Source organism: Lontra canadensis, unplaced genomic scaffold (genome assembly GCF_010015895.1).
Source record: "Lontra canadensis isolate GAN:19392208 unplaced genomic scaffold, GSC_riverotter_1.0 scaffold4, whole genome shotgun sequence".
NCBI lineage: Eukaryota > Metazoa > Chordata > Mammalia > Carnivora > Mustelidae > Lontra > Lontra canadensis.
The window spans coordinates 4,539,980-4,560,511 of NW_022630998.1; the positions used below are offsets into that span (position 1 = coordinate 4,539,980).

Consider the following 20,532-nt stretch of genomic DNA (forward strand, 5'->3'; position numbering starts at 1 on the left):
CAGGGTGGAGCGCCTGTGTTTCATTTGGGCGTAAGTTTGAGGTATCTCGAGGTGTCTGGGGGGAGATGCTTCCAAAGGCAGCAGGTATCCATGAGAAGCCAAGAGGAGATGTCTAGGCTGAAGAAAAGCAGTGAGGAGACACTGGGTTATGTGCAGTAACTAAAGCGGTGGGAGGCTGTGGTCGAGTGAGGAATGTGGAGAACTGGGGCAATTAGCCAAGGAGGAGACCCAGCAGAGCTTCTGGCAGGGATGTGCCCCCCACCCCCCGCCATCATTTTAGTCTCAATTTAAATGCACCCGCTCTGAAAACATCTCATGGGCATCAGCCTGCTGCTTCCTGTGTTCATTCTGGCACTACCCCTTTTGTCTCCTTCTATTGCACAGGAATTTTAAATGATGTATTTCTAGCTCTTTGCTCAACTGACTCTCCCCCTAAATTCCACTGGGCAGAAGTATGTTTATCTACCAGCAGATCTCCAGAGCCTGTCAGTGGGCCTGGCACATAGTGTGTGTTCAGAGGTATTAGCTGGGATGGACAAGTGAAGCAGTCAGCAAGTCCTTCAAGCAGTCCCGCAGGAGGAAGGGAAGAGAGCCATGTCTGGGAAGTCAGTGGGCCAGAGAAAGCTCTGGAAAGGAAGGGGTCAGCAGGAGGGATGGGCACTGAGACCAAAAAAGTCATGGAGAGCTGTATACTGATACCGATGTGATCCCAACAGGAATGGAGTAAGGAGTGGAGGCCTCTCCTAGGTCCTCAGGCTCTAGGCTTCAGTCTGAAACTGCCTCTCTGAACTCACCTGAACCCCTCTCTTGGGCCTCGAGTTATAACACACACAACCTCAGGGACCATCCTAGCTGCGCGCCCAACTCCCACATGCTGCTATATACCAACCCCACAGTCTCTAACCCTAGTGGCCCCAGGCTTCTGGGCTCTGCCTTCCAGCCTCGGGGGTGGGACGGGAGCTGACAGCCGAGGAGTTCCCACTCAAGCAGAGATACTTCTACGCCGGTCCCTCCATTCATGTCTCTGAACATACATTTTATGAAATAAGTGCCCCACAGTCCAATAAAGTTTATCAATCAAGTAAGGTTGGGAAGTAGAGGGATGAACCTACTTCAGTGGGCCGGGCATCTTCACCGTGGGACTCCTGACAGAGCGCCCAGTAGCTCAGGCTGTCTACCCAGGAGCTGGTGTCTGCCTGTCTGGGCTGTGAGCTGGCTTCATTTTCCCAAATGATGAATCTCCCATCCTTTCTTCATCCTTCTTCCCGTTACAAATATACGTTCATTATAGCCAGGGAGAGCGTCTCTGCCAACAAGACTTGAGCTCCTGGAGGGGGGGATCCCATCTGCCCCATGTCTGCGTGTGTGTTCTCTGCCCACAGAGGCGGCCTTGATTCGTTTATTCAACAACTCGCTGGGTGCTGGGTGAGGGACCAGGGGTGTGAGACACAGGATCTGCCCTCAGATCGCTGTCATCGCACACTCCTGTCTCTCACACCGAGAATGATGCCCTGACTCCTGGCCCCGGACTGTAGGCCCTCACAGAACTGGGTGTCCCCCACCTTGGGCCACATCCTCCCCACCCATCCCCATTTCTCTCCCAGCTCTGACCACGCTGGCCTCCATGCAGCCCCTCACACCTGACCAGCTGCTCCTTCTTCCTGCAGTGCTCCTTCCCTGAACCGACCCTCCACTTCCTCCAGGCCTGCGTGGATCACGCTGGCCTTCCCTCACCCTCACTGCCAGGCACTCTCCTCCCTTTCTGGGTTCGCTTCTCCTCACAGCACTTAGCACTCCCTGGTGATGTGCTGTACGTGCCTTTCTTTGACCATGTATTGCTAGTTGTTACCAGTTGCTTGCGAGATTCTAGAAAGCCGGCTCCACGAGGGCAGGGACGTCAGCTGTCCTGGCTGCCAGTTCCAACAGCGCCCACGCAGGGGAGGCACCCAGATACCGGGGAGCAGCGAACACCGGCTTGGAGCTCACGGTTCTCTGGAGATGCAGACCAGCAAGGGGAAATGACCCACAGTGACGTGAGGCCCGTGACAGGAGGTAGACAGCAGCTCCTAGCCACAGCCCGGGGGGGCAGGAGCCTCGGGGAAGACATCCCTGAGGTCGCATCTAGCGGAAGCCGAGGGGACAGGCGGGAGTGAGACAGGTGAGGAGCAGGGGTAGGAGGAGAGCTCGGGAGGCAGAGGGCCCGCACCTACCGGTCCCTGGGGAAGGCAGGTGCAGGGACAGCAAGGAGGTGGGGCACAGGAAGGCTGCTGGAGGGTGCTTTCCCCAGGTGTGTTCATCAGGACCGGACGTCTGCCTCTCCATACTCCTCTGCCATTTTCCAGTTAAACTGCTTCGATAGGGAAAAAAGCTTCCATATATAAACACCATTATAGGAAATCATTAAAAAGCAGCCATTTCATTATGGTTGCTATATTTGCAAACCTACATTAGCAGCCCGAAGGTTTTCTTGAGCTGGATTTGATAGAGTTTGCTGCTGGTGTGTTTGCAGATCTTCATTCTAGATAGCAGGAGTTAGTCCCATCTAGTCCCTTCATCAGAAAGCATTTTTCTTTTGTTTTCAAGCCCCACCCGTCAGAGCCCATCTGCGCCTGCAGTAAGCTGGCTCCTGGATCCTGTCCTCGGGCCCAGGATGAAAATCAGCAATTTAGAAAGTGCTTTGATTTCACTGACGAGTCCCCGAGTCCCCGGCAGGAGGAAGGTCCCAGCAGTGTCACAAGGCATCTTAAACTGTTCAAACAGTAGCTCTGTTCAAACCTGGTCACACAGTTTGGAAAATAAAGGGAATTAAATAGACAAAGACAAGATGGGAATCGTAGCTTGGGACTTCTCTTCCCTCAGTTTGGCAAAGAGCTCTAGCTCGGAGAGGCTGGCTGTAACGGGTAACATGATTCCCTCACTTAGTGTCAAGCGTTTACATGCATCTTGGTGTGTAATCCTCAACATTTGAGAGGACGCCCTGTGGAGCTCCTCCTCTGTAAAATTGGGCTGCAGGGATCAGAGAGGGTGAGTCACTTGTCCCAGGCCACACAGCTAATCAGTTGCTGCTGTTGCTGGCACCTGCGGCTCTGCAGATGGCTTCACTCTTAAGCGCCGCTGCCTAAACAGCGAAACGTGCCTCCGGTTAGTGGCCCCGCTTCCTGCAGTCCTTGGAGGTCTCCAGTGCTGACGGGGGAGGTGAGGGAGCAGCGGTGCCTAGCTTCATAGCAGAGTGTTTGTTGCTTATCGAGATCTTGCAGACCTCTGTCTTAGAAAACAATGCTTTGAGGCCAAGTGATTCTGGGGGCTGCCATAGAGCAGAGCACAGATGTGTGTGCATGGGCTCATCTCGGCATGCGTGCTCGTGCGTGTGTGGTCGCTCCCTGGCCGGCTGCTTCCCTGCTGTGTTGGTGCCACGGCAGAGCTCATCCAGAGCAGTTGCTCACAGAGCAAAATCCTCAGTCCGAAGGACCTTGGCACGGCCTGTGTTGGGTTCTGTTCCTTATTTTGAGCTCTCCTCTAGTTTTAGCTGAGAAATTCTTATTTTTCTGGAATCTGGCAATGCTCAGCTATTATCCCCTTAGGGATGAAAGGAAGCATATGATACCTTGTTTGCTGGTGGGATCACTGAGATTGAGATTTCCTCCTTAGGAGTCGTTTTTGGAGGACAACCAAGGAAGAGTTTACACATGAGACCTGACTCTTTGGCACGGCAGTGACTATGCGATATGTTTAACGTTAAAGCCAGATTTTCCTGGCTTCATGGCGGATGAGGCTTAATGGCTTCAGGAAAAATGTTCCAAAGTGTCAAGCAGCCACTCCCAGTAAGGAGAAGGGGGGTCGGGCAGGGAAAGGCAGCCCTCCCTCCTCCAGAAACTATTTCTGCAGAGTTGGGAGAGAAGCGGTTACAAAGGCAACAGGAGCCTGTCTGGAGAAAATTTGCATTTTGTTAGGAGCGAGGGGACTAGACAGCCAGTTACTCTCCAGCAAAAAATTTTTAAAAAACAATCAGATTATTTGTAACCTGATTCTGGAACTTTGAGGAACCAGTCCATAGGTTGGAAAGATTAGATGGGGCTGAAAATAGCACCTTGAGTAGTGGATAGACTAGGCTGAGCCCTTTGTTTCCTGTTTTCCCCTTCTCCTTACTTTAATTGGGCAGCCTAATTTCTCCCAAGAGGTTCACAGTGTTGGGCATCCCTGAGAACCAAGCCCAGAGGAGACTTTGAAGGTTTGAACATGAATTCACCAGAGGACTCTTTGAGGTGACGGTGTGCTCTCTCCTTGGGATCTGAGCCTGATCAGACAAGACCTGTCTGCGAATGTCACCAAGGCAGAGTGACTAAGGAGTCCATCTAACTTATTCTGGAACTTTCCTTAGAGTAATCAAGCTTGAAGGCAGGAAAGGTCGCTACCCCACAATAGTTTGTGTTATTTTGGAATATTTCCCTCAAATTGTACTCAATGATTTTTTTTCAGTCCCTCAAAGACACTTGGGGTATAAGATGCAAATGGCAAGGGATTGATCCATCACATTTATTCAAACTGTGTTCCTATAAATGTTGGGATTCAGGAACTCCTTTTATAATACAAGTAGTCTTGATTTTCTAAATACCAAGTCCCTTCCGGTTAGATGGGTTTTTTGGTTATCTGAAACTCGTGACATGTTATTCCTCAAAGCCAGGATTATAAAGAAGTGTTTGCTTCCAAGACCAGCCCGTGAAAGCCCATTTTCATCTGTAATGGGAACAAAGTGTGGGATCTCACGAGTGTTCCTGCAACCCCAACCTTTGATCTGGGGGAAAGGATTGTGTCGACCACATTTGGCTGTCAAAGGCCCATCGACCCCATTCTTCGGGAAGTTTTGGAAATTCTCCCATCCCTGCCACAGTGAGAGCCCCAGAGTCTGGGACCAGTACCTACCACCTACTCTGCACTTGTCACTGTTCACTCTCGAGGGCTTGAGGCAAGGCCTGTCTGAATAGGGCCCTCAGGCTGAGATGGGAGACCAGGCACAGAAGAAGGGCCCTTTGGACCAGAGGTTAGTGAGCCTGGGGGAGAGCCTTCAGAGGTGATGTTGTGGAAAAGCAAAGTGACAATAGCAAAAATGAAAACAAATGCAGGCTTTTAAGATGTGGCTGACATAGAAGTCCTAAAAATACAGCTTCGTTTTCTTGGGGAAAAAGAAACCCATCGCTCCTGGTGAAGTTAGGACCCAACCAGGGTGGTAGCTGGTCGCTCCCACCCTCACCTGTGCCTGTGGCCTTGGAGGGTGATTTGGGTGTGGCAGTGACCCTTTCTCAGAAGAGCATTCTGGGTCCCATGGCTGCACTGAGAAATGGGTCATCCCTGGGGTCCCCACATCACATCCAGACTCAGTGCCCCCATGTTCCATCAGACCTTCTGACCTTGAACGATAAGGTGTTTATTTCCCCCTCAACTTTTTATTTTGAAAAACTTCAAACTTACGTAAATGGTAGAATGAACCCCGGTGAACTCTTTGCCTAGACTGAGTGATCATTAACGTGACAACACATTTGATTTTGCCCTCACACGGAAATATTTCTCCGGAGCTATCTGAAAGTAAGTTGCAGACCTCATGATGCTTCACCCTAAATAGATCAGCAAAACCTCTTAAGAACGGGGAGCGTCTCTTTTTTAACCACAGCGCTTTTATCATACCCGAGAATTTTAACCCAGATGGAACGTTATATATAGTCCGTATTCAAATTTCCCCGAAATGTACCATTCATGCCTTTTGCTGCTTTTGTTTAATCCAGGATCCAGGCAAGGCTCACACGTTATATTTAGTTACCACGACTCTTTAAGCTCCTTTCATCTAGAACAGGTTCCCCCACCTTTCTTGTCCTTCGTGACATTGACATTTCTGAAGAGGCCAGGTTTGTGGTGCCGCAGAAAGTCCTCAGTCTGGACGGTCTGGTTGTTTTCTTGGTATTAGATTTGAGGTGAACATTTTCCACAAGAACTCACAGGGGCGGTGAGATGCCCTCATGACGGGGTCACCCCAGGAAGTTCGCGATGGCAGTTTGACCGTCAGTGGCTATGTTGCGGTGTGTTCAAGCTGTCACAGCACCGTTCCTCTGCATCCTCTTGCCTTCAGGAGATGCAGGCCCTGGGCCTGTTAAACGGGGTGCGGCCTGCGTTGATACTGCCTCATTTCTTTCTCGCAGACCTTTCAGGTTCCTCCTGGCTTTTCATTTTCTGTGTTGCGTGATTCTGCTCTGGCTTCTTCCTTGCTGCGTGCTGCCTGGAGGAAACTGCTTATGCAGGAAAACCACAGCCCTCCTCGTGTCAGCCCTGGAGCCACAACAGGGGCCGGGATGTTAGGTCCCCAGGACATCTCTGCTGGCCTCTTAGCAGAACATCTACGTTGCCGCTGAAAGAATCTGTAGCTCTTTCCTCTACTCGACCTGTCTTACAAGGTGCACGATGAGTGACCATCAGAACAGAGGTTGGGGGACGTGTGCTGGCCCTTGGAAGGTCGTGGGGGTTGCGGTTATGCCCTGAGCTGCTGCACCACACCGGGAAGGCCTTTGGACTATGTGCACAGCAAGCCTACCACTGCTTCTGTTTCTCAGACCGGCTCAGGTTCACTGTGCCTGGCAGCTCCAGCTTGAGTGGACATATCCCCTTCGGGGACCCACCCAACAGAAAGCTTTCTGCCTTCTGAACAAGCCGAGGTCTGCCCCAAGACAGGTCTTGGATTTGATGATTCTTTAGCAGTGAGCAGACTAACAAAAACCAGCTCCTTATAAATGTTGATGTACAGAAAGTCTTTCCTTTCTTTTACATGTTCAACTCAGGTAGTCTTTACTGAGCACGATCCCATGCCCACTGTTGTAAGCATCTGGGAACACAAGAACTAATAAACAGTCATTTGTCCCCAGGGCCGGGCTTGGTAGGGTTGATATGTCAATTATAGGAGTAGGTCCATTCTGGTACAGGTACATAGCTCAGAATCAGGTAAACCAGGGGAGTGTTTCTAGTGTCTAATGTTTTATTGGGTTTTGGGTTTTTACAGGGGGTTCAAAAAAACAAAGAACAGGCAGCCTCTGACACCTAATTCCAAATGAACCAACTGTGACATAGTTTCTTGAGTGGAGCTCGGGTAGGCTGAGTTGATCCTGAGGGAGAGAGAAGAAATCTCTAGTGAATGTGTTGAACAAAGCAAGAACACTGGTTAGGCTTGATTTTCATAGCCATGAATGCCCTCTGACCCTTTTTCCGGGTTCCCCTAGTACTGGGCTCTTCCCTCAAACAGCAACATGAAAACTTAAGCCTCTGGGGTCTGCCAGAACAATTAACCCAAGCTGTCATGTCTTCAGCTTCTCTCTGGGAGAAGTTATGCTCCGAACTGAGAGCTGAGGCAGGGTGGCCGATGGACGGGGGCAGCGAGCAGTGGTGAGGGAAGTGGAGGGGCGCCACAGCCATCCAGGTCCCAAGGGGCCAGCTGCCGGCCGCTTCACAGATGGTCGTGTGAGGAGCCAGGCCCGGTATTGCCAGACCTGACTCGACAAGAAGAGCCATAAATTCTAATGACTTCCAAATGCCAACGATTAATTCAAAACTGCTTCAAAAAAAAAAAAAAAAAAAGGCCGTGCCAGACTTCCATGTCTGCCATCCAAACAACACACATCCTCCTGGGCTGCAGGTGCCTGGGCAGCCTCCTCTGGTCAACGGGAGGTGCTCATTCCATTTATTCATCTGTGTCCTCTGTCTCATCTTTACGGCAACTTAAACCACTGGAAGGCACAGTTTTGAGACTATGTGAACTTACTCTTCCCAGAAATCCCTTCACCTTGTACTTTCATGGCCCACTGCTTAATTTTTTTTTTAAGAGATTTTATTTATTTATTTATTTGACAGAGAGGGGAAGAGATCATAAGTAGGCAGAGAGGCAGGCAGAGAGAGAGAGGGAAGCAGGCTCCCTGCTAAGCAGAGAGCCCGATGCGGGGCTCGATCCCAGGACCCTGGGATCATGACTGGAGCCAAAGGCAGAGGCTTAACCCACTGAGCCACCCAGGCACCCCGACCACTGCTTAATTTTAATTAAAGATTAGCCTAAGAAGAAGCCATATGAAATCTGCCTCTCTTTGAAACTGGATCTGAGGAGCTTGGTAACCACATTGCTTTACACCATATATGAAGTCCCAAATACCTCAGTTCTTTCAGCATCTGTCGCTGAACAGCCACTGTCTGTCTTGGGAAACCGGCATGCTTCCTCCTCTCTGACAGGAGAGGTTTCATTTTCGCTCTGGCTGCCAGGAAGCTCAGGGCTAAGTGGAAGAGTCAGCCCCAGCAGCTGTGTGAGCCTCCGCTGGCATCCTTGGCCTTTCCCTGCATCTGGTCACTCTGTTTCCCCCTTATGTGCGGGTGTTTGCTACAGCCTACTTCAAATTCTTCTTTGGAAAGATAAAAATAACCTCTGTTAAAAGCATGTGTACCCTATATGAAGGGCCTCCTCTTGGTCGTCGGCACTTGGGGCCAAGCCTTCACCTTTCTGGAATAAACAAGGCACCGCATGGCCTGAGGTGCTTCCAGCAGGTCAGCCTGCGCGTCCCCCTCACAGCAAGTGTGGGGTTCGGTGGCAGTGAGTGCACTCAGAGCTGTGCGACCCTCACCACCATCCATTTCCAGGACTCTCTCCTCCTCCGAAACAGAAACCGTGTGTCTGTAAGCAGTTGCCCTGTTCCCTCAGCCCCCAGGAAGCTCTGCTCTAGCCCCCTCATCATTTCAAGGGAGTCGTGTAACATCTGTCCTTTTGGAACTGGCTTATTTCTGGTATAATGTCCTCAGGGTTCATCCATGTTGTAGCGTGGGTCCACATTTCCTTCCTCTCGAAGGCTGGGCAGCCTTCCCTTGTGTTTCTGTGCCACATTCTGTTTTTCCGTTCGTTTGTTGGCCAGTGGATATTCTGGCTGCTTCGGCCTTTGACTATTGTGTGTAAGGTTGCTGTGAACATGGGTGTGCAAGTATCTATTTGAGCCCCACTTCCAACTCTTTTGAAATTGGATTGAGAAATGGGATTGCTGGAGGATAGGATAGTTCTATTTTTAACTTTTGAGAAACGGCCATAGAGTTTTTCACAGCAATTGCACCATTTTATATTCCCACCAATAGGGCACAAGGACGCTCATTTTCTCTCTATATCCTTTTTTTGTTTTTAAGATTTTATTTATTTATTTGACAGACGGAGTTCACAAGTAGGCAGAGAGGCAGGCAGAGAGAGGGGGAAGCAGGCTCCCCGCTGAGCAGAGAGCCCGATGCAGGGCTCGATCCCAGGACCCTGGGATCATGACCCGAGCAGAAGGCAGAGGCTTTAACCCACTGAGCCACCCAGGCGCCCCTTCTCTATCTATCCTTACCAACACCTTATTTTGTGTTGCTATTGTTGTTATAAACAGTAGCCGTCCTAATGGGTGTGAGGTAGTATCTCATTGTGGCTTTGATTTTTAAATGAGGCACCTTGTGCACAGTCTGGAATACCTGGTCCCTGTCTCCGTTTATCCTGCTCCTCTGGTCCCTTGGTTTAACAAGAGGTCCCTTAATCTTTCTTGTAGAGACTCCCACTTGCCTCAGCCTGTGGTGTTGACGTGCTCGTCTGTAGCAGAGGCCAGACCAGGCAGAGCATTGTAGGTCGGGAGGAGGGATTGAGAATTTATTCTGACTCGATATCTAGAGGAACTTGCCACAGACTCTGAAAGCGAATTCCACCCTGCGTGGAGCAGCACTGATGCTCGGGGCAAACGGTGGTGAGTGATTGGTGCCAGGGGGAGGCACTCGGGGGACCCAGGATAGCAGCTCCTGCCAGCCTAGCCACCTTGTCCTCCTAAACTGAAGAATGACAGAAAGACAGCCACACATCACCCAATCACTAGTGGGACTTGTGTCAAACCACAGGGCAGAACTCGGTGGATAACAGGCGGGAGTGTGTGGAGTTCATCATCCAGCTTGTGCCTTGGAATTTTGGCTTCCTAAGACCACAGAAAGCACCAGTGGCCCTCTTTGGTTCAAAGGGAAGACGCTCAGCTCTTTTCAACCTGGATGTTAATTTACACACCCTCCTCATCTCCCGATTCCCCATCGTGAACCAGCACTAGATTCTCTGTGGTCCCTTTCCCCAGGAGGCTAGTGAACAGCTGAGAGAAGAGACTGTGGCATTTCCATCTGTGGGCCTCTCAGGGTTGAGGAGAGTCTCTTACTTATTTTTGTACCCTGCTGCTAGCCTGAGGCCAGGACTCAGCAACTGTCTGGTTAAGCAATGAGAAAGAAGTACTGGCCAGATTGGTACACCTTCCTCCTGTTCCCGAGAGCCCAACATCATTGGCATGCAGCCTGCTTCCACCTCTCAGGTCCTGCCAGAAGGGCCCGGAGCAGACATGTCTGGTGTGATCGCTGTAGCAGGTGGAGCGGTGCTAGGGAACTCCAGATGGAACGGCTGAATAGAGCCATCTTTCTTCCTCATCCTGCTCAGAAGCACTTAATAATGCAAATAAATCAGGAGTGTATAAGTAACTATTACTTAGAATTAATCATCAAATCCAAGACCAGAGAGAGTTCCAGTGGCACACATGCTGGACCTGCTTACCTTGAGATGATGGTGGGCACCTGTACCCCTTCTCCAGAGGGCCTTCTGCAGTGAGGACTGTCCCCCAGTGGTTAGCAACTCAGAGCATGGTCTCTGACGAGGACAGAAAGCATAAGGTTGATGTAAAACCTGCTGCTGCTGACAGTCTGGGTTTCCAGTCTGTCTCTTAAATACCTGATGTGAGGATCATATTTGCTCACTTGAAAATAGTTCTTGATTGCCTACACTCTTCTGTGGTGGAGATACAGTGGTGAGGAAGATCAGAGTTTCTTCACGGAGCGCACATTTCCGTGGAGAAGAGATAACACATAAGTCAGATCAGATAGTGGTAACTGTCACAAAGAAGATAGGATAATGGAGTAGGGACTGAGCAGGGAGAAGGGCAGAACCATTCCTTCCGTAGGGAAGAGCGTAGTGAGGAGGTCCCATCTGACTGAGAGCTGAGTAAGCAGAGACTTGGGTGGAAATCAGTCTTGGCAGAGGAAACAGCAAAGGTGAAGGAGGCCCTGAAGCAGGCAGGGGATTGACATGCTCCAGGGATGGAGAGAAGGGCAGGAGTGTGAACAGAGCAGAGCGAGTGAGGGGGAGGCAGGCAGATGAGTCAAGGTCAGGATCTGTGGTTCTCACCCTGGCTGCATGTGAGAGTGATCTGAAGGTCTTTAAAAATTTCCCCAGTGTCAAGCCCCACCCACCAGAGACTATGATTTAATTGGTCTGGGGTGGGGCCCGGACATGGGTAATTTATAAAAGCTCTGCAGAAAATTCCACGGTGCAACCTGGATTGAAAACCTCATCAGTCTTGATCATGCAGAGTCTTACAGACTCTGGTGAGGAGTTTGGACTTGAGCTGCATGACAGTGGGAAGCCATTAGGTGGCTTGGGCTAGGGGAGTAACATTGGACTTATGTCCTTGAGAGGTTCACTTTGACTGCAGTGTGGGGAGTGGAGGTTGGTGGTTGTTTGGGTGGTTTAGCAAAGAAGTGATGGTAGCTTGAACTGTGGCGCTATTGGTGGAGATGGTAAGAAGAGGTCCCTTTGGGGATAAGTTTTGGAGGTGGCGCTCTCAAGGTGTATTGGGTTTAGGATGTGAGACAAAAAGAGATGAAGCTTGCCTGACAGGTAACCTGAGTAACTGAGCGGATGGTGGTGCCATTCACAGAGATGGGAAGGAACAGGTGTGAAAAGGAATCGGAATATTGGGTCCATTGGTTGCTCTGAAAGCCTCAGAGGAAAGTCCTCTCTTTAGATTCAGGTAGCTTAGAGATCCAGGCAGTCAAATAAGGTTGACCAAAAGATTCTCATGTACCGTTACTATAGTACTGAGTTTCTTGGTGTCTTCCAACGGTAAGCACCAAAAACAATGGACTGTTTTAGTGCACGGAAGCTAGGATGAGAAGGGAGGAGGAGTGAAGATGAGAACTGGAAGACGTTGAGCTTCTTTCACGTAGGAATCACACTGGGTGTAGGGGAGGAATGCACTTGGAGAGGCTGTTTAACACCTGTCTTTCTATAACCCAAAATAGAAAGTTACTTGTGTTTGACTTTAAGGGGATTTTTTTCCCCCAGCAGAATTATCTTCTAAAATATTTGTAGCTCATACTAAGATTATAATTAATTTTTCTTCCCAGACCAGGCCCTAGATGTCCAGAAATTAAAAGTAACCAAGAGCTTTCACCTGGGTGGCTCAGTTAGTTAAGCATCCAACTCTTAATTTCGGCTCAGGTCATGATCTCAGGGATGTGAGATCAAGCCCCGAGTCATGGAGCCTGCTTAGGATTCTCTCTCTCCCCCGTCCCCCCGTACCCACACTGTTCTCTCTCTCTCTCTTTAAAAAAAAAAAAAAAAAGTAACCCAGATTTTAAATTCAGAATCATGTCATTAGAATGACTTATAAGACCTTCACAAGGAGAACAGTATGAACTTAAATACAAGAGTTTGCTTTTGCCCTGAGGAAAAAGTGGTTTAAATTGCAATGGTAGAGTACATTGCTTGGTCATATCAGGAAAAAGTCCTGATTAGATTCTCACTGAAGGCAAGGACTGTCTCTTACAGTTATTTATTTATTTATTCATTCATTCATTCATTCATTCATTCATTCATTTTGAATGCTTAGTGTCTCTTCTTACTCTGGGCCTTTTTGTTTTGTTGAGTAAAGTTCTGAGATCTTTGCTGAAACTCTTTCTGGAGTCATACTTGTCTGAATGGCTAGGGAGGAAGGTTGACCAGAAGGCTTCTGAAGTCCCAGCAGCCTCTTGTGAGACCCTTCCTTGTTCTTACCAAAGAACTTGAGACAGAGCTCCCTTCCAGTGAAAGACCAGAACATTTAGTGTAACATGGCTGGCTGGAAAATGACCGTGGTCTGAAACTCCTTACTAAAGGCTTTACCTTGGCTCTGAACCTCAGAGGTGGAGCCAGTAGCCTGTGACATGAGGCCTCATCGCATTACAGTCTAGAACATCAAGCTCCATTGCTACCCCATTTTACCTGACTGGGTTCCTCACGGTGAAACGGAGCGCGTTCATTGCCCGGCTGCTTGCTGACCTCACCGTGTCCACCTTCACTCCCAGATAATTGCAGTGACCTGAACTCCGAGCTGCAGAGGGTGCTGACGGGGTTGGAGAATGTCGTCTGCTGCAGGAAGAAGAGCAGCTGCAGCCTCTCCGTGGCCGAGGTGGACAGGCACATCGAGCAGCTCACCACGGCCAGTGAGCACTGTGACTTGGCCATCAAGGTATACGCCCCCTGCCTCCTGGCTGGCTCTGTGAGAGCCTACGAGGGAAACGGGTCAGATCTCCTTCTTTTGAAGTGTGGTTTTGTTCAATACCTGTTAGGAATGAGTGTTTCTAAGAAAACCATACTATACTAGGACCACCAGGGAGAGGTAGGAGCCCTGTAGATTTTTGTTGGGCGTCAAGATCACTCTCTGGCTTTTTAGCAAAAATGACGATTTTGTTAAAAATCTTAGACTCCTAGATTGAACCGTATCATTTTAGCGCAGCACTCGCAAGTTGTAGGATTAACTCGGAAGTTTCATTTGAGCTCTGAGGCCTCTAGTATATTCAGAAGTTACCGATTCATGGTGCCAATAATGGGGAAGGGAGTTCAGGGCCTGAGTGAGTCATCTATCCTGAGCACGCTGGACGAGGCCTCAGCCACCCTTCCACAGCCATCCATCTTGGTGCCTCAGGAGCACGAGAGAGGAATGGGCTGCGTCTGCCCAGGCTCCTCATGAGCAATGGGAATGCGAAGGCCTATTGATACTGGGCCTCTGGTATCCTTATATGACTTCACCACAGCTTAGCAACTAGGCATGGCAGTTCAGACTGAAAAATCTGGGAGGCGCCTACATAAAAGAAAAATGTGACACGTTAATTGAAAAACCCTTCGACACTAGGCCCAAGTTTCTATCCATAGGAATCCTGGTAAACCATGATTCATATTTAGAACAGGCTGGTTTTCCATCTTATTCATCTCAATTATAAATATATAGTTGATGTGGTTTGGAGAGGCAACCTCGGGCATTTCTTTTGTTGGAGTCCCCCAGGCCCTGTATTTGATTGTAATGTCACCTTGGGTATTAGTCCTGGTCTCAGCACTGAGGACTCAGCATTGAGTCCTGGCCTCAGCCTCCCTCAGCAGGAGGAGGTCAAGGGTTTCTGCCAGCCAGCAAGGGATGGAGTGGCCCTGGAGCAGGGCTGAGAAGAGCTTCAGATCTGAGGGGAAGGATGAAACCCCACATGTGGAAAGTGGAGGCAAGACTTGGCTAACATCTTCATCGTGGAACCAACTCGGGCATCCAACGGTGTAATCCCCTCACATTTTTACGTTTTTAAGACCACCTGTTTCTCCTCACATCTCCTCACATCTGCCTGCTGCCCTGCATGGTACTCCTCCCTCTTTTTTCCATATCACTTGGCTTATGCCTTCTATGCCGAAGGGCAGCGGATGAGAACGAATAGTTTCTGAAACCAAGCAGAATTACTTCTTCCTTTTTTCCCCCTAATTTTATGCTTGTCTCTTCTCCATTAATACTACATTTTACATGAATTTGTAAAAATCTCTCCAAGTACTATTAAGAGTCTATTCTTTTTAGCTCATAGCTGTCTTATTAATTAATGAAATCCCTGCTGTCTTAGAAGCATCCACAATGAGCTTCGTCTTTTCTGTGTCACTGAGGTTTATTTTTGTCTTTTACATCTTGGGACTGAACCTCATTCACACCCTCTGAATTCTGATATGACACCGAAAGCTGGAAATGGTGATGTGACTTCTGCCATCTCGGAGTTGCAACACGGGAGACCTATAATTTGGGAAACCTCAAGCTAGTTTTTGTATGCTGTTTGCAACTTCACACTTGCACTGTGAAGCCCACTAACGAGCTTTCTGTCTGCTTCTATGTGTTTACCAACTCCAGAACATGGACGGAGGACTCAAGCATTTGTGTGGACGTGGCCGTTAGATCCACAGATAGACAAACATACCATATAGGGACTGTGTTGTTCGGATTCTGGGGACTGTTAGGAGACACAGACTGTGACCCAGGCGAGTGACAGAGCCTTCTCTGAAAACGGGGAGAGGGTGGTTTGGGGGTAGTCATGGCTACCATTAGCAGTGAAAGGACCATAGAAGCCACTCCTCTGTTGACACTTGCTCCCTGTCCTGCCTATTTTCTTATCCTCTCCTTTGTCCCAGAGAACCCACCGGACTTGTCTTTGTGTTTTCCAGACAGTCGAGGAGATTGAAGGGGTACTTGGCCGGGACCTGTATCCCAACCTGGCTGAAGAGCGGTCTCGTTGGGAGAAGGAGCTGGCCGGGCTGAGGGAGGAGAATGAGAGCCTGACCGCCATGCTGTGCAGCAAAGAGGAGGAGCTGAACAGGACCAAGGCCGCCATGAACGCCATCCGGGAGGAGCGGGACCGGCTCCGAAGGCGGGTGAGCGCGCCAAGTCCAACATGGCCAGGCCTTCCCCCTGGGGCTTGGGGGCTGGGAGACAAACAAGCATATAGAGCCAAGGGCAACCCCAAGAATTTTGTGGCATTCACAGTCTTGGGAATCTCCTGCCCTTTCTAATCAGGAAGTCATTCTCCAGAGGGGAGTAGTTTGAAAGCGCTGAGATGTGCAGGTAAGATTTAAAAAAAACAAAAACAAAAACAAAAAAAAACACTCTTGTCTGGAATCACAAGTCTAAGTGGATGGTAAAATTCTGTCAGTGCAGTGAGTCTCACACCATTCTCCAGGATATGCATGTGTTCCCCAAGCTCAATTACAGTGTACTTCTTTTAAGATAGACCAATAATATTTTATAATTCACAGAAATATATAGAATTTTCCCCTTTGCAGTTCCTCCTATAAAGTTTTCTCGAAATTTGTAGTACCTGCTCTCACCTGTAGTGAGTCTAACGTGAAATGTCCTCTCCTCTGGGGCATGTAGGAAGGTTACGGACACATATGCGTGTGTGTGTGTATACGTATGTACGCGTGTGTCGTTCCTGGCAATCTCCCCAACGTACCAAATGGTTCTGTGGCCTGCAGCCGCTTCCAGAGCAACTTGCCTAGGACATACACCCATTGCAAGAGGAGCTGATATTTCAGTGGAGTCATGTTTGAGAGAGTTGTTAGAGCCCTCTGTTTTCTAAAGACGGAGGTTTTTTTGTTGTTTTTTTGTTTTTCTCGGGAACCCACAAGTACCTCTTTGTTTCTCTGTGAATTTGATTCTGTGATTAGTCTGGAGTAGAGCAATGAGTTCTTCAGTCAGAAACATACCCTCTGAACTTCACTTTGAATGACTAGACTGGCTTTACTCTTTCTCAGTCTTGGCGATTTTAGCAGCTTGCTTTCCAGTTGTTCTGACTGGCCATACTGCACACAGATAAAGCCAGCTTAGAGGGGAAAGGACATCTAGTAGACCCCTCATCCTTCACCATCACTCTTGCTCCCTTACTTTTTTTTCTTTTTCTTTTTTTTAAGATTTTATTTATTTATTTGACAGAGATCACAAGTAGGCAGAGAGGCAGGCAGAGAGGGTGGGGGAGGCAGGCTGTCTGCTGAGCAGGGAGCCCAATGCAGGGCTCAATCCCACAATGCTGAGATCATGACCTGAGCCGAAGGCAGAGGCTTTAACTCACTGAGCCACCCAGGCACCCCGCTCCCTTACTTTTAAAGACCATAAGGTCAGCCTCTGTACGCCAGTCTAAATGCACACACAAGTTTCTTGGTCGCCATTATGCATGAATATGGAAGAAATGACCATTTTTGAACATTACCAACTCTTATCCTCATTTGTGGCTAATGTCATAGTTAAAAGGCCAGCATTCGCACCTCTCCTATCAAAGCATGATTTTGTCTGAACTCACGTGCCTAACCTGGTTTTCAGCCCCCAGCTGTACGGAATGCCTTTCTCCAGCCTTGCATCAGCAGGTGTAAATCCTCCTAGTCAGCAAAGACTTTATCTAGGCAAGCTGATGAAATGTACTTAGGGCTGAGGCCCACACCGCCTGGAATTTCCTGGGTTACACTCCCTGATTGTTATGACTAATGCCCTAATTTGGCGTGCTTGCTATTAGTGTGCACATTCTGATGGTGCACATTTCGTGAAGGAAATGCTGGTCTTAGGCGTAATTGCACATTGTGGTTTAGAATAAATGTCCTCCTCTCAACTTGAGTTACTAATGTAGAAGACAGCTCTGCATGGGGACAAGCAAAGGATGAAAAGCCAGTCTCCCTTCTGTCCAAGAATGTTCTCCAACTCTGGAGGTCAGCGTTAAGAACAGCACAAGGTGGTGGTACTGTTACGATGTACCTGGGATCACAGCTTGACCTGCCAGGTCACTGTGAGCCTTGAGCAAGTTACTAACCTCTCTGTGCCTCAGTTGACTCTGCCATGAAGGGGGAATAAGAATGTTATTGAAGGCAGGAAAATCAGTTAACGCTCCTAAAGCACTTAGACAACCTTTATTCTGATCACACTTACTACCTTTTTTAAGTTTTGTAGTTAATATGGTTTGAGATAATCTGGATTTCCATTACATCCACATCATAAAATGTTGAAGAACTTGCGTCTCTTCCTCAACTGGAAATGTCCTCAGGAATGTGGACACCTACCCATGGCTCATTTTTCTGTATTTCAGAACTAGTTGTGGGTCTCATGGAATTGGCTAGCTGCCTCTGAATGCCAGCTTACTAGACTTTCAGTGTTGGATCCCTTCCACCCACCACCACCCAGTATATTTCATTTCCCTGAGGAGGAATCTGTCTCTTGTTCATTTTCTTCTGTTCTTCATCATGTGTCACACTTTGGAATGACTGAGGTACGGTTTCATTTCCATCTCTGTGACACCACATGATACATGGCTTGATGGCCCTTGCTGGTTTTAGAGCAGGTCTGAATTCACAGTTCATCAGAGTTGCCTGAAAAGCAACTAGGGCCACTTTTTTTTTTCATTACCCACATTCACTGTATAGAATTTGAACTGACCAGATCAATAGGATTGGTGCTTGCCCCCCTTGCCTGTAATTAAACAAAGTGCTCTCAGTAGGTTTTCTAAGCCTTGCTCAAGATTTAATTAAATTAGATCTTTAATGTCAGTTAACAGATTGGGCTACTTGGCAGAGCAGTAACTAAGGAGCAACAGGCAGACAATTTTTATTATTGGCCCCAGCTCGTTATTAAATGAGATGATCATTTATTTCTGCATGCTCGGTAATATAGCCACTCATTTCCTCACACTTAAAGAAGTGGGCTTAATTTAGGCAAGGTAGAATTAATTACCTTAGAAAGGAAGCACTCGGCTCTTCATTCATTGATTCATTTCACGAATATAATTGGCCATCTCCTCTGTGCTGGGTCGAGAGGTTGCAGTGATAAGCAGGACACAGTCCTTGGCCAGAAGAATGTTGGGGAGACAGGCAGGTCAACAGGTTGTTCCAGTGCTGTAGGGAGGGTAGAGCACAGAGGATGCCTGGGCAGTCCACAGGAGGGACACTGGATAGTAGGTCCAGCTTCTTTACCCTGTTTTCATCTCTTACCTAGTAGTTTAGGTCGACCGCCAAGTAGCAAAAATGATCAGTGCTTTCCTCAGGTAGTTGGGTAAAGCATAGTCTGGTGAAGTTTTTGGTAAATCTGTGACCACAAGCTCATGGTTCTGTAACCCATTGAATCATAGACTTGAATCAAAATTAGGCCATACAAGTTCCTTCTGAGATTTTGTACAAATTCTTCAGAGTGTTCTGCAAATTCATGGCCTGGGGTGACGGTGGGAGTTTGTTCTGTGTACACATCCCACCTAGGTATTTTCAGCGTATCCGGAAATGAGTTTCTTCAGCTTCTCCTGAGCTTCCTTCGTCCTTGGGATCTGACTTCCGCTTTGAGTCTCTGGCCATCACCACAGTCAGTTCAAGAGACTAGAAGACACACTGTCTTGAACTAAATAAAAGTCACTCTAATCTCAAATTTTTCCCTCTCCACTTCTTCTGCCTTCCCTCCACATGTCTTAATAAAAACCCTTAGTGTTAGTTAACTGACTTGTCTGGGGCAGGGGAAGGGGGCAGTATTTCCACTAGTGATAAGTCGGTCTTTTCCAAACCTAACTGTGGTGTTACTTTTATGAAGGGATTTCAGTGTTCTGTGTTTGTAGGACCCATGTAATACAAATGGAATCCCCCAGTTCAGCTAAAATCTTTTAAAATATAAATGAGAACTCAGCTCCAGATTTTTTAATGTGGCTCCTTGGCCAGGAAAAAGGACAAGTAAATTTCTAGAATGATACAGCGCCCATTTCCTCTATCTTAACCCCATCTTACTAAATAGGAGGTAGCCCCAAATCCCTGGTAATGTCACCTTTAGGAAGGAAGAAAGGGGAAGCTGGGAAAGGAGGAGGTAAAAAGAGAGAAATTTCCTTCACACATTGTACTCTCTGAGGACCATTAACACTGAAGCGTTTCAAAGTAACAATCCTGTCATATATTCCTTTGGGCCGCTTTTTTTTTTTTTTTAAATTTAAGGTTATAGTTTTATTATAACAAAAAATCAGAAGCAGCCAAAAGAAGGAGGCACAGATCTGGAAGGGGTCCAAATGCAGACATTCCTGTTGTCTTCTCCAGGTAGAACCCTGGATGGTGTTACCTCCTCTTCAGGCAACACAAGAGTATTGCCAACCAGGGAAGTTCACCCAAACTTCAGTATCCAGAGTTTTTATTGGGGTTTCACAATGTGGGCATGATTGATTGACCTATTGGCCATGCGGCTGAACTAGGTTGCCAGCCCCTTCTGCTTCAGGGAGATGAGGCCGAGATCGGGTAGGCTGCTTTCAGGTTTGTGCTCCTGACAAGTGGGCTGGGGCTGCGTGGTGTCTGCCCCATCCTTCTCCTAGAGATCCAGGAGAATGGGACAGCCCAGGGCTGTGCTGCTCAGTGAGGTATGCGACACACAGGTCAAGCGTGTGTCCCATGAACTCACCAACCAGGGCCATTTACAGAGCATCCTCTTCTCTGACCTCAAGACCCTCCCCTGGAGCCATTAGTTCTAAATCCCATTGGTGCCAGTTTCTAAATACAGAACTGGTTCCACACGCCAATTCCACTTTCAGCATTCATATTCCCCTGCTGTTATCTCCAAGGGCGCTCATCCCATCAGTGGTCATGTTTAAAGAAGCTGGAAAGAAGAATCCAAATTAAGCCAAGGGGCCTCTTAGAAAGAGTAATCACCTTATAAATTGACTGTGTGTTTTACTCTGTAGTTTTTTCTACTCATTCATTCATTTATAATATCTATTTGCTAGTAGGCTGCCCACCTCTACCAGGAAATGAGATTTCTGCTGTCACACTGACGTGTCCCGAGCACGGTCTGTCTCTGAAGCAGCCACTTACTTGGTCTGAACTGTCTCCTGTCGTATGCTAAGTCAGTATCTCTTTGATATTTTTAACTGAAA

General features: G+C 48.2%; 1 protein-coding gene across 5 annotated transcripts in view; it reads left to right on the top strand.

The window, feature by feature from the left end:
• MCC (MCC regulator of WNT signaling pathway) overlaps positions 1-20,532 on the top strand; it is a 408,333-nt gene that overhangs the window by 325,811 nt on the left and 61,990 nt on the right. For all 5 annotated transcript variants that reach the window (XM_032844747.1, XM_032844771.1, XM_032844753.1 and 2 more), the window contains 2 exons: positions 13,174-13,337; positions 15,332-15,538. In XM_032844747.1, coding sequence (XP_032700638.1) covers positions 13,174-13,337; positions 15,332-15,538 — 371 coding nt within the window. The remainder of the gene's footprint in view (positions 1-13,173; positions 13,338-15,331; positions 15,539-20,532) is intronic.